This window comes from Cupressus sempervirens, chromosome 4 (genome assembly GCF_028749045.1).
Source record: "Cupressus sempervirens isolate cs-2001-9-10 chromosome 4, ASM2874904v1, whole genome shotgun sequence".
Classification (NCBI taxonomy): Eukaryota; Viridiplantae; Streptophyta; class Pinopsida; order Cupressales; family Cupressaceae; genus Cupressus; species Cupressus sempervirens.
In genome coordinates, this window is record NC_143121.1 from 577,666,380 (window position 1) to 577,680,879 (window position 14,500).

Sequence of the window (14,500 nt, forward strand, 5' to 3'; positions counted from 1 at the left end):
CAAGTGTTCTTTTTATCAGAAGGAAATTCAATATCTAGGACATATTATATCAGCCCAAGGAGTAGTCGTCGACCCTGCCAAGATCAAGGCAATCAAAGAATGGTCAGTGCCTAAGAATGTGTCAAAGGTCAAGAGCTTCATGGGTTTAGTAGGATTTTACAGGAAGTTTGTCAGGGATTTCTCCAGGATTACACACCCCACCACCTCACTTCAAATGAAAAGGAAGAATTTTATCTGGACTGAAAAATGTCAAGCACCCTTCAAATACTTGAAGGATAAATTAACTACCACACTAATACTTAGGGTACCTAACCCAGAAGGCCAATTTGTAGTTATAGCAGATACATCAGGAGAATAATTGGGAGGCGTATTGATGCAAGAAGATCAAGTTATTGCCTATGAATCCAAAAAATTGAAAAACTGTGAACAAAATTATGCACCGCATGACTTGGAATAAGCGGCCATTGTTCATGCTCTACAGATGTGGAGGCACTATCTAACTGGAAAGCCTTTCGAACTTCACTCAGATCATCATGGACTGAAATACATATCTACTCAGCCTAACATCAATGCTCGTCAAAGAAGATGGTTAGAGTTTCCAGCAAATTATGAGTTCAAGATCGGTTATGTCAAGGGTAAAGAAAATAAGGTAGCGAGACGCTCTAAGTCAACGAAGGCATATATCAGCTATGGTGGCAATAAATACTAGGCTCGAAGAGCAAGTACTACAGTGTCCGCCAAGAGAGGACCTTTATAACGAGATTAGTCAAGCAATCCAACGGGATCCTCAAGACCCCAGATATGGAGGATACCAACTAGAAGAGATGGACTCTTGAGATATAAAGGTAGAATGTATATACCCAAGGATCCAGAAATTCCAAGGATGATCTTAGGAGATATTCATGCTGCTCCATATTTGGGACACCCTGGGGTGACTAAGATGTTGGCTGATATGAAATCCTTGTACTTTTGGAAAGGGATGAAGAGAGAAATAGCAGAAAATGTGGCAGGATGCCTCGAATGTCAGAGGGAAAGCGATTCATGTTATTATAGAAAGCTTATAAAAGACCACGGACTGTTTGGTTAGACTGGTAAAAACAACAGCGAATGCATAGAGCAAATACTCAGCAGAGTTGAACAAACAAACAAAGAGTAATCATGCATTTTATTATCTCATAAAATAACCAAGATCAGGTGTGTTGTGTATAACATATTAGAGAGACGATGTATGAAATGTGCAAGAGCCTAATAGTTAAAAAATAATGATATTAAAAGTTTGATGTTCCAATGAAGCATTTCAAGGCCACAATGAACCAAACAGCATCAATTAGTATTGGCAATCATTATTAGATAAACAATTATAAAAAATGGCAATCAATATATTATGATTAATGATTAACAGGAACAATAACCATTAATTTTGGAAGGGTGTGATTATGAATTTGGTAGCCAGCAGTGATTCTATCATCTCTTGCTATGTGTGCAATATGAAGAGGGATTATATTCTCCAAAAGGCATGTATTAAGAAAATATCAATTCAGAAATAGAATTATTAAGAGTATACCATTAGACGTATGAGTTGTAAAGAGGATATTAAAAATAATGTAATTTGTTTTAAAGAAATAAGTTATGAGAAGGCATGGCTTCTCTTAAAGAGATGTCTATTTTAAAGAGTTATGTCTCTTTAGAATCAAGAAACATATAAAACATATATAGGTGAGCAGCGGTGAGAAGAATTATAGAAAAGAGGAAGAAGTCAGCAGTCAATGAGAAAATCAAAGAGAAAATGAATAGATGTTTTATGCAGCTTTTGGTAGACTGGATGTTGTAACTGAAGCGCGGACTTATTGTACTCATTTTTTAAATTAATGCAACAGCCCTGTTTTTCTTGTTCATGGTGAAAGTTGAAGTTCAAATATTTCGTTCAGATTAACCCCCTCTGATTTTTTATTTTAATATCAATTGCTACTAATGGTGAAGAAATTGATTTCAATACATGTCTTTGATTATCAGAATTCGCATATGAAATGTTGTCTATGTGAATTTTGTCTAATTGGTTTTCCCAAAGAAATTAAATTGAATTAGACTAGGGTTTGTTTGGCCAATTAAATCTTAAATTCATAAATTAGTGGATGGTATAGCGTTGTCTCTCAATGTTGTATATAAGGATCTCGAGAAAGTTTGTCTCTGTTTGCCCAAGGCTGGATAAGGAACTGGTCTACAATTTATTTGTAAAAGTGGATTGATGTTTGAGGCCCTGTAGTTCAATATTCTGCCATATCCATAACTCATAAACACTATTTCTTTCATTCAAAAATATTCATCATACAATTAAATACCTCAAAGCATCCATATGACTATTACTTTGATCGAGTTATAAAAATTTGCCAACTTAAGATCTCACAAAATTTAAATTTTATATAGAAAAGCTTTAAACCAAGGGATAAAGGTTTGAGGTGAAGGTGCACCTGCCTAGGTCAAGGGAAGTGAATCAAAAGGTTATTCCCATTCGTTGGCCAACATTGGCTGAGTAATCCTATTAGAGAATTGGTAGAACTCTTGGATTTCCAATATGTGGTTTTGGGAACCAACACTGTGGATATATCGCTTGTAGATCCATCTGAACGTGTTCGTTCAACTCCATCTGGGTAGGGAGGACATGAGTAGGGGCATCCAATAAATACAGGAGTGGAGGAAGACAGTCAATCATAATGCCAATAGAACCAAGAACAGCCGAAGCTTGAGCATACCAGCAACGGTCCCAACCAATAGGATCAATCATTGCAATTGCCTCTGAGGATCGATACGCCAAGAAAGAATACTTGTTCCGACCCCCAGCAAAATCAGCAAACCCTCGAAGCCAGTGAAGGAACCTGGTCAGGTTGAAGATGGTCCCAAGCATGAAAGGGTAACCACCAAACTCGGCCAAAGCAATACTAGTGGGGGTAGTCCGATGGCACTTGATGATGCACCAATGGAGGAACACACTCAACAGACATCCAATCAGAAGCAAGAAGGGAGGGGGGGCCATACCACAAAACCATAAAGAACAATCGGTCTCATGGCTTAAGTATGTCAATAGTCAAATGTATTATGAATAATTAATCTAATTTAAATGCATATTGATGCATGTTAATCATTGGGAATTGACAGCCTCTTAGTAGGTTACGTTATGGAGACTAAGAAAATAGCCATTTGCAAGCGTAATACAAACCCTAGTTGGATTTTTAAGGTAAATCAAGTCCCAATAGGGGACATTACACATTGTCAGGAAAATATTGCTTTCTAGCATATTAATCTTCAGAAACAACAAAATTTGTATGTTTACAAAAGATGTAATCAAACTAGTTGGTAAAAGAGTTGATATGGAAGACTGTAGGATTTAAAAAGAAATGAAGCAAGAATTATAAAACTAACAAGCTACTTGAACAATAATAACCAGCAGGAATTACAAGATGTATAGCGCTCACAAATTAATATGATGGTTGACCACTTTCCAATAAGATTGATGGAGAATCCATAGGATGGATGAAGGCCATCTCAGGCTGACTAATAATCAGATATATATCAGGCTGACTAATAATCAGATATATATATATATATATTACCACTGGAAATGTTGGTAAGTAGCATATGTAGTTAGATGTTTCTGTAACATATGTAGTTTGAAATATATCAGCAGATTTAGTCAGTCAACCCGATTTCTGACAAGTTTTTGGCTGATTGCTGACAATTCCCATTAAACCCCAATTATTGGTCGAAAGATTAGGATCCCTGGGTTAATTTCTGACATTTTTGGCAGTAATTTTTTTTATTTTCCCCTAAACTAGTTTTCCTCGGACTAACTCTTTAGTTTCTCAGTTTATTCTCAGGAAAGACTTTTGCTACTCTGGTTATCTAGAACAAAGAACTTTGCTCTATCCACATTCACTGCTATAATCTCAACTTCATATGCATGGATGGCAACTTTGCATGTGATATATTTGAAAAATAATCCTCTATGACAATTTGCCTCAGAAGCATGCCAAGCATGCAAGACGAAATAGATGCATTTTCTTGTGGCAAGGATAATGGCAAATGAACAAAACTACAAACAAGATAGAAAATTCAGAAATAATATTCTTTATGTTGTTCAAAAAGACCCAAGTTAACATGCATTCGCTGTGACAGTTCATATACACAACCATTTCCCCAACTTGAAGAAAGCCACTCTAAAAGACAGTCATCATGGATTTGTCAGACCCCGTCTATTATAATTTTTATAAACAAAGTAAAATTGTAAAATAAAAAAACAAGCCATGAAGATCAGCCTAGAGTAACTTACGATTTCTCATCTCCAAATTTCCACCAGTCAGGTTCAAACCACTGTTGGCCCCTGCATAACAAGGAACAACAACAACCATAGATGAGGTTGTATTGAAACATCTCAAACGACGCGACTGAAGTCCTACTGATCAATAATCATAATTATAAGAAACATTGCATCAATCACAGAACAGTTGAAACTTCAAATTATGCAAGAGTGGAAAAAAAACACAAATGAAAATAACATCAAATCAGTTTACGTTCCTTCATAAGGATTGCGAGGAAACCTGTACAAACTGTTGATTACAGCTACACAGAATTTTATCACTACGTATTATTCTTCTATCTCGTGCCTATCATTAATCCATTTAGCAAAAATCTTTTCTTCAAAAACATTATTATCTCTTGTAAGAGATGAATTAGAAGAAGTTACTAACCTAAAAATGCAACATGTGCCTGTAATGAAAAAAGACTAAGCACTTGTTTTGTATAGCATGTAGGTAATAGGGCCTCAAAATAAATGAAACTATTGCAAAGATATCCCTGCAATGAAAACCTATAGTGGCAAACGGAAATGAACAGGGAACAAACCGCATATTCAAGTCATCAACAAAAGAATGTGGAACACTACATCAGAAGGTCACGTGATTTCTTGGATAAAACTCAATTGTAATCAGGTTATTGAATCATATATTGCAGGAAAATTGGCATAGACTACGCTTGACATGAAATGTAGTATTAATGCACATTAAGATGGGCTAAGATGAAGACTGCTATGACATGCAATGCAGAAAATGTAGAAAAGAAGCACTTTAAGATTTTACAGTAGTGATCTATAACCACTTCAAAAAACTGGAATTGCAATGTCTTCAGCAATAAAAACTAGAATTGCAATATGTCTAGCAATATATATATATATATATAGTATAAAGCTAAGAAAAAAAGCATTAAACACAAGATAGAATGGTGATGTAAATTTCATTTAATAGTCATGCAAATAATCAATGCAGTTACATACTAAAATTTACAGTAAACCTTTGCCAAAACGACCAAGGAAAGATAGGTAAAGCCATTACAGTCCTTATACAACTGTGCCTTATATGACTCATCTTGATTGTAATTACCAAAAGCTAAGACCTTACTCTTCACTGATCACGTCCCCAGATTTCATACATCCCATATATAACCGTCGTTTGTCTCGGAGACCAGCAAGAATTTTCACAAACACATCTGCATATCAAACATGTAAACAACATAGGATTTACAAAAACTAACAAGGCTATACGGCTAAGGACATAAAATGCGAAGATCCATTATATAGGAATCTCTATTCAATCTTTTATTTTCCATTCACATAGTTCCATACATTTAAAAGGAAAAAACATAAGAGTTACCTAGGTTTAGATAGATATTATCCTCAACCCTGACATAGAAATCAGCATCCCAATACTCTACCACAGAACTAAAAAAGAGCTTTGCTTTCTGAGGTAACTCCTCTGTGGCTTCTTCATGGTTTTCCTACAAGTTACAAGAATTTGTAGTAGAACATCAATGTCTTCTACAAATATCCAATAAGATAATGACAAGCAAGTGTTAAAATACATCTAAATTACCATTATTAAGTATATAAGACCTACAAATATCTAATAGAGTTCAAACAAACATCTATTGCCATGCGGAATAAATGAATTTCTAAAGAAATATTACCAAGTGTGTTATTGAATCAGAAATAAAAGTACAGAGCATTTCTTTAATAAAGAAGTAATATTACTAGAACATATTGCAAAGACATTTTGAAGTACAATGAGGCCCTACAATGAATTACAAGAGACATTAATGTTTGCGGGTGACAATTAAAAACAAAAAAATGTATACACATATGTAGGGTATCTTAAATGAGGTGCATTATAACAAAAACATTCAATCAAGGTATTGATTTTTATGTCCTCGATGTCTAGGGTAGTGTTGTGTACCCTTTTCAGAAATAGAAACATGGAAAAGGCTTCAAGCCAACACCAACTTTTTGTAGGTTAAAAGATTAAGCATGGGAAATTACTAATAATAATCATAGATGGAAAAGCCGCCGATTACTTGGCGAGCCGAGTATTTTGGCATGGCAAGTAAATCGCCCAAAAACTCGGCTACAATCCAAAAACTCGCCGATTAATCAGTGAGTTTTAACAAAAACTTAGCGACTTTTCGTTCAAAACTCGCGGTTCAGGAAACCTACGCCCAATGACTGCTAAATAGGTTTAAATTCATTGTTTTTTGCATTGTTTCTTTCAATTGTGTGGAGGGAAGAAGGTTTTAGCTGATTGCAAATGATTCAAGGCAGATTTGAGTGGGGATTTTAGAGGATTCCAACCGGATCTAGAAGAGAAATTTCTTTCCAAGTATGTTCATCTTATCATTGTTTGAAAACTTTTTATAGTTTTAAGCAAAGTTTCTATTGTTTTTGTTATTGTTTGTAAATAATTTCAAATCATTTTAAATCATTTTAACTCTATGCTTGAACTTTGAATCATTTGAAAGTTGAAACCCTAGTTGTTCTAAACTTCTAGCTTCTAAGTTCTAAGTTGAGTAAGTTCTAACTTTGTTTATTCATTTTTCTATAAATTTATGTGTAGGGCAGCGGTCAAGCATTAAGAAAACATGACAAACCCGCAAGAAGAGTGGCCACAAACACCATGCCTCATTTGGATATATAGGAACTCGGCCTAAAAATGCAAGAGATAAGGCATGGCAATATGCCTATGAAGCTCCAAATGATGTTGGGAAGGTGATATGCATTCCCTGTGAGAGAATTATTTCTGGAAGCGTAAACCGGCTCAAATACCACCTTGCACGCATAAAGAAACATGACTCAAATCCTTGTCTCAAGGTAACAGATGAAGAAAAAAGATTCATCAATGCCCTACTTGCAGCTGCTGAAGAGAAAAAATTGAATAGGGAGAGAGCGAAATTAGCTATGAGGGCAGCCATAGCTGAATCTGAAGGAGCTCCTTTTGATATTCAAGAAGAAGAAGAAGCACTTGAGAACATACCAAGATCTCTTTGTGGCCCATAGATCCGCAAACAAAATATCTCTTTTACTGGTTCCACTTCTACATCTCCTACTTCTTCATCACCATCCACATCAGGGATAGGGGGTTATTTTGTGCCCAGAAACACACCTGGAGCACAACCATCATTAGAGGGCACTGCATGGTTTAAAGAGGTGCATGAGCAAACTGATATTGCAGCATTTGATTTTTGGTTTTTCAACAATATCTCAATGAATGCCACTGATAGTCCCTATTAGGTCAATATGGTGAATGCAATGACAATATCAGGTAAAGGGTACAAGCCGCCTAATCGCAAGGATATAAGTGGAAGGTTAGTATTTTACTATTTAGTAATTGTAAATAATTGTGATTCACTTTAGTTCATTGTTATATTTTAAATCTTAATTGTTATAACTTATTTCCTATTTTTTACTAACACTTACACTTTATTTAATATTACACCTAAATTTTGTAGGTTGCTTGACAACGCGGTTGGTAGGGCAACATTATTGATAGAAGACCAAAAGAAAGAGTGGAAGAAGTATGGCTGCACCATTTTATCTGATGGGTGGACAAATGGAAGAAGTAGAACCATTATTAATTTCTTGGTTGCTTGCAAAGATGATGTGGTGTTTTGGAAATCTATTGATGCCTCCAACAAAGTGAAAAATGCAGCCACATTGGCTTTAATGTTGGAGAATGTTGTCATGGAGGTGGGAATAGAGAATGTGGTGCAAATAATCACAGATAATGCAGCAGCATATGTGGCAGCAAGTAAATTTAATTTTTTATATTCGAATCAATATGAATCATGAATGTAATGCTATGGTATTATTCAATTTAGATTTGATATAATTTGTAAATACTAAATATGGAAAGTTTGTAACTAATTATTAATTTTTTGCTAATCTTTTAGGTAGAATCCTCCAAGAGAGACATCCCGCACTTTTTTGGTCACCTTGTGCAGCACACGTCCTTGACCTTCTTTTGGAGGACATAGGAAAACTTGATTGGGTGAGTCTAGTTGTGGAAGATGCTAGGAGAGTCAACAAATATATCTATAATCACCCATGGGTTCTCAGTTTGATGAGAAAAGCCACTAAAGGCAAAGATTTGATGAGACTTGCTATGACAAGGTTTGCAACGGTCTTCTTGATGTTGCAAAGTATTCTTGACCACATATTGGCTTTGAAACAAATGTTTGTGTGTGCTGATTGGGTTGCTTCAGCTTACTCAAAGAAGCCTGAAGGAGAGGCTATGGCACGGATAGCCTTTGATGATAGCTTTTTTGCAAAGGCTAAGGAGATTGTAGAGGTAACTTCAAGAATCAAAACATTATATTTTTAGTTTATTCAAATTTCATTATTAATTCATAACCTACTATGTTATTAACTAATTTGTATTTTTCAAATTTCAAATGTAGATGTCTCTGCCCCTGGTTCTAGTCTTGCGCATATGTGATGGGCAGCAATCCCCAATGGGAGGTCTTTATGAGGCCATGGATAGGGCGAAAGAGGTTGTTAGAAGTTACCATCATGGGGACAGTCTCAGATTTGACTCCATTTGGGAAATAATTGATAGGAGGTGGAACAATACACTCCACCAACCCATTCATGCAGCAGGCTACTTCCTCAACCCCAAATTCAAGTACTATGATAATTGATTGTCCTTGAAGTTGGGATTTTACTAAGACTTTATTTTACTTTACTTTTGAAGGTTGTGTAGTAAGACTTGATATCATTTTCTATTTGTTTTAGGGCTAATGATTCCTACTCAGATCCTAATGGAGAGGTCATGGAAGGTCTCTCTAAATGCATTGAGAGAATGATATCTAGTGAAGCGGAGAGAGACCTTATTATGACCGAACGACAAATCTATGTGGAATCAAGGGGTCCTTTGTTCTCTTCTATGCTAGCAAAGAGAGCAAGACCCACTCAAACAAAAGGTAAAGCGTCAAAATTTAAAACTTTTGCTAATTGATAAGTTGTGCTTCTGATTATCTTTTTTTATTGCTTTATGACTTTTTGTATTTTGTTTTGCAGATTCTTGGTGGGCAAGTTGGGGTGGCAATACCCCCAATTTAAGGAAATTTGCTCTCAGAGTCCTATTCCAACCTTGTAGCTCATCCCATTGTGAGTGCAATTGGAGCTTATTTGAGGCCATCCACACAAAGAAAAGAAACAAAATGACTCAAAAACGGCTTAATGACCTTGTTTATGTGCACTATAATCTTAAGTTGCGCATAAAAAAGGCACAGATCTTAGAACTACTTGGTCCACTTGATCTAGATGAGATAGATCCTTATTCTAATTAGACAGCACAGGAGCCAGGTCCATTGTTTACACCAGATGAGATCACTGATTTGGAGAGGCAGGCCATGGAGTGGGAGGCTGACACTGATTTTCAGTTTACAATGGATGACATTGAGGATGAGGACGAGGACGATGATGATTCAGGCTCAGAGGATGAGGCATTACCATTAGGAGGAGATGCATCCTCTTCCAGGACGCTAAGCCAATCAGTAGGCATGTCGAGTGAGGGGGCACAGCCACAGAGTTCATAGTCAGGCAACTCACGCCCTATCCCAGTGCGGGGCACTTCTTCTAGGACTAGACCCCCTCGCTTTCCTACCAGTGCAAGTGGAAAGAGGAAGATGTGATTGTATTGATGTATTTAGACTTTTAGTATTTACTTCTAGTTTGACAGATTGAAACTATTTACTATTTGGCTTCCTACCATGAGCATTTTGCATGAGAATGCAATTTTGTACGCACTATGCATTTATATATATCTAAACTCTGCTTGTTTCTTTTGTATTGTCTTTAATTAACTTATTACATGCATCTTCTCATTAAATTTTGCAAAATGAATGTATTTTTAATTAAATTTCAGCGGTCTTTAAGGTTCCCGAGTTTTTTTTTTAAAATCGCCGAGTTTTTCCCGATTAAACTTGCGGGGCTTGGTGAGTTTTTGCCTTTGGCGAGTTTTCCAACTATGATAATAACATGGTTACCAGGAGACCCGTCTCCCCCCTAAAAGTGGCGTCTCGGAGACCGAGACGCGTCTCGGAGACTTTTCGCGTCTCCGGAGACCTCAAAAAAGGTTGGAGACTTCATGACGAAGTCTCTTGAAGTCTCCCCGTCTCCTAATCCAAAAAGTGAAGTCTCCCCGAAGTCTCCTGATAAAATATAAATGATATTAAATAATTTTATATATTTTAGCCCTCATTTAAATGTTTTTAATGCAAAAATCTAAGGTACTACATGAATTCCGTAAAACTGCTTGGTGATGTACGTCACCTACAGGAACACAATACAAGTCTAAGACAACATATTGGAAGCTGTACAGGATTGCAGTAAAGATCCCAAATCACATAAATTTATGCGGCTAAGGAATTAGGGTGCAAAAACTGTTGTTAGTGCATTAGAAGATAGTATTACGTATGTTACAAAAATCTGATATGCAAATGCTTGATAATAGTATTATTCCTCATGAAAACCAAGCATCTATTTGCTGATAAAAACTCAGCGATAACAGTGATAGACTAGAGGTTTTATGTATGTTAACATGAATGTATTTGGTCCCATATTTTTGTTTTTTCAAGAGGATATCATGTTTCAGTTTGATGTATAAGTCGTATTTGTTATTCGTACCTGTTTATCTGCTGTTGGCAATATCCTAGTACCAATATAGGAATCTTTGTTAGTTGAATCTGTGTAACTGGAAAAAAAACACTATTACAAAATGATTTACTCCCTTTTAAACTAAGCAATCCTAACTCTTAGTTAGAAAATAGAAATCCTAAGTGTGTCTCTATGCATGCATCAATGTTGAATAATTCAATAATTTTCACAAATTTTTTGTAGCAATGCCAATTTGTCAGGTTTTAAAATCTATTTCAGTAATGTACTTCTGTATCTGACCGCTTATTATTATTATAATCTTTGACAATTTGACTCTATAAATCTATTTTAATTTTTAATGTGACAACACTAGTATTATTAATTTGTTATTTACTTTAGTCTTTTAGTCTTATGGTATTACTATTTTGAAATTTTGAAATTTTGTATTTACTTTTAGTATTAGACTCTTTAAGTTTAAACTATTAAAAATTTATTTTAAAAAAAATAAAAAATTGCCGTCTCCAAGTACCCCCGTCTCCTATTTGAAAAATTGCCGTACCGGTACCAGTACCAGTACCGGAGACCTCAAAGTCTCCCCGTCTCCCGGTGACCTTGGATAATAATATTTAAGGTAGGCCTACTATTCCTATCTTAAGGCGATCTTAATATTATTACTAGAATAAATATTTTAATTGCTACTATTAAAATAAAAAGCATTTTTAATCGTCCATATTAAAATAAAATAAAAGATATATTTAAATACATGAAATTAAATTATTTTTAAAAAAAACTAGCATTTGAAAAATTGAAGTTATGGGCCTCTTTTGAAGTGTTACATAAACGAGGCACTTGGATTCTTTTGAGCATCATATCTTGTTTTCACTTAACAAAATCCAACTTTCAAGAAGTTGGGCATTTCATTCAAATTCACAGCCAAGGACAAAAATACCTTGGTTGTTTGGAGATTTTAGAGGATGAAAATACTCTTGGATTTTTATTCTCAAATTTAAGGACAAAAACACTGATCTACATCATTGGTAATTCCACCCAAGGATTGCAAGTAAGTCATTTTTGCTGAATTTCAGATTTGGAGCAACTAGGTTTGCATGCAAATCGGAATTATGATTTTGGACAGATTCCAGTGCTTATTTTTGGAGATTTCAGAGTTTATTGTTTGCTGATAAACACAATTTCAAGTTAGATACAGTACACCATATTATCTGGAAATTGGTAGCATCATCTATTGCTAATTTCACATATCACATGTTATTTATTGCTGGGCATCTATCATTTATTTGTGATTTGGGAATCACCAGCCATACAAGGATTTTGTGCAGCATGTAGTTGACATTTTAGTTGCCAATTACCACCGCATATCAGTGCCATAGTTGCTGGATGGAGCATCACACACAATACAGTTACTTGAAGAGGCTTATGTACCTTTTTTGGAGAACTTGCACAACATTTAATGATGCAATCATTTGTTTTGGAATGCTATCATTGTGGAGGTCAGAACTTCCAAGGATTTGAGTTGCACATTTGATTTACAAGGGTCTTGGCGTATTGTATTAGTGCAGATCAGCTAGGTTTTCACATCTATATTTGGCATTTGGTAATTGTTTCAGCTCACACCTGTTTGAAAACCATCTAATTCCTAAAGTTCTCTGATTGAGGGCATTACAGATGCAAATAAAATTATAATAGAAAACCCTCTTCTAGTGTTGGATTGGCTGCTGATTGTTGCATACTGCAAATCCAAATCTCAAAATCTAGGCAAGCACTGAAGCAAGAAATTCCAAACAATCAAAGAGTGCCAATCACATTCCATCAATCCTATTCCTATCCTAAGTTGCAAATTTTGCATTAAATTCCAGTTCAGATTGACAATTTTTTCACAGGTTCTAAACCACTAGGTTTTGCCATACCATAAACTATATAATAAGCTTGGAAATTGCATGGACATCCAATCAAGGAAGTGGAAATGGCATGGAGATCCAATCAAAGAGTGTGGTCTTTCAGTGATCCAAGGGCACGGAAGAAAAAGCAAGCAGGGTGTGTCCCACTCAGGGTATAAGGCACACTTGAGATTATACTTACCAAGGCTTCATCATGAGTATTTGCTTGTAATGTCCCTTTTTCGGGAGCATCATCTTTCAAAGGATTAGCCTATTTCCTGACTCTCATAGGCTAATGGAGTTGTTCAAAGGGTCTTGTTGGCAGAATTGGAGACTTATTCCCACTCTAGATGTCGGGAATGGTCAAGATTGTTCTTCATTTGAGTTAGGAGTCTAGGAATGTACACTTACTATTTTTTGTAAGTGTCTATTTGGCTAACTCAACGTTTCTATCTTTAGCAGGGAACCTCGACAATTTACTAGTATGGAGTTATGGTAACATTGATGAAGCTTCAAGTTTGGGACTTAAATTATGGTCAAAGCTATTAATGACAAGGGCACCCGGACTCATGGTAAGCATAGTGATTGACTCATTTGTCAAATGGCTCAATTTAGTACACTTACTATTTATAGTAAGTAATCTATCCCACATTTCTATCCGTGGCAAGGCACCTCGACCGACCTTAGTTGTAGTGATGACCTTTAGCACCTTTGTTGATCGGGCATATAGGGATTTACTAATTATAGTACATCAAAAGTTGATACAGATTAAGACACCCTGGTTAGCAATGAACGCAGGGGGTTACATCCTAGTTTTGACATAATCGAGACATAATGAGTATATTTGGAGTAATGGCAGTTTAATTATTCTTATTTTTAGGACATTTTAATTAATAAATAAGTAATACTTTATATGTCCTCTTTTTAGCAGGCTTTGAGGGCACAGTTATGTTAGCTCATCATTGCGACCCTTGTGAACTAACGATTTGATTTCGGGCAATTTGTTACTCCTAAATGCATTTGAATGTTGTCATTAGTGCCAAACATATTGAAGGGTATAGTCGGTGAATATAGAGCAGAGAGATCGATAAACCCTCTCACCGAGCAATAAGCATTCAAATACCGGACAACTTGTGTTACCGAGGTAACTACAAGTCAAGCAAAATGGACACCGAGCATAGCAGTTACAGAGTAGTGTAGGGATACCGACTGTAGTTATGACCATGCAAGACTATCATCGAAGGACAGCATTATTGAGCAAATGAATCAGTGTTTACGGAGTGACTCAAGATACACATCAAAGTTTGTAAAGGCACAAAAGTTTGAGTTTGAATCGTATCGAGCTAGGAAACGGTTTATCAAGATCAAGGCAAAGATTAGGTAAGGTTTATTGGGAATGATGCATGGCTTTATGGATCGCAAGGCACAAGGGTAAGCCAATGAAAAAATTGCTCAATGTTCTTTACGATAAGGATGAATGAGGATTGTTGATTTATTTAATTGAGCATTCCAAAAGATTCTAAACCCTAATTAGGTCACATATAATGGAAGCCATTGGATCTCTACATATAGATGGTTCAAGAACAATTTAAAAGTTCTTGGAGGAATGGAAGTTTGAAGATCAAGCTAAGCA

General features: G+C 35.7%; 2 protein-coding genes across 3 annotated transcripts in view; one reads left to right on the top strand and one right to left on the bottom strand.

Annotated features, from left to right (window-relative positions):
* Positions 1–14,500, bottom strand: part of LOC149562517 (hydroxyproline O-galactosyltransferase HPGT2-like) — a 114,490-nt gene that overhangs the window by 58,253 nt on the left and 41,737 nt on the right. For both annotated transcript variants that reach the window (XR_016363956.1, XM_089825998.1), the window contains exons 7-9: positions 5,700–5,823; positions 5,448–5,535; positions 4,325–4,375 (exon numbers count right to left, since the gene is read on the bottom strand). Coding sequence is in view for 1 of the 2 variants with exons in the window: in XM_089825998.1 (XP_089682124.1) it covers positions 4,325–4,375; positions 5,448–5,535; positions 5,700–5,823 (263 nt within the window). In the remaining variant the exon portion in view is untranslated. The remainder of the gene's footprint in view (positions 1–4,324; positions 4,376–5,447; positions 5,536–5,699; positions 5,824–14,500) is intronic.
* LOC149562518 (uncharacterized) lies at positions 7,722–9,871 on the top strand. Its single transcript, XM_089823892.1, has 2 exons — positions 7,722–8,123; positions 8,266–9,871. The coding sequence occupies exons 1-2, from the start codon at positions 8,039–8,041 to the stop codon at positions 8,694–8,696; spliced, it is 516 nt and encodes a 171-aa protein (XP_089680018.1). The 5' UTR covers positions 7,722–8,038; the 3' UTR covers positions 8,697–9,871.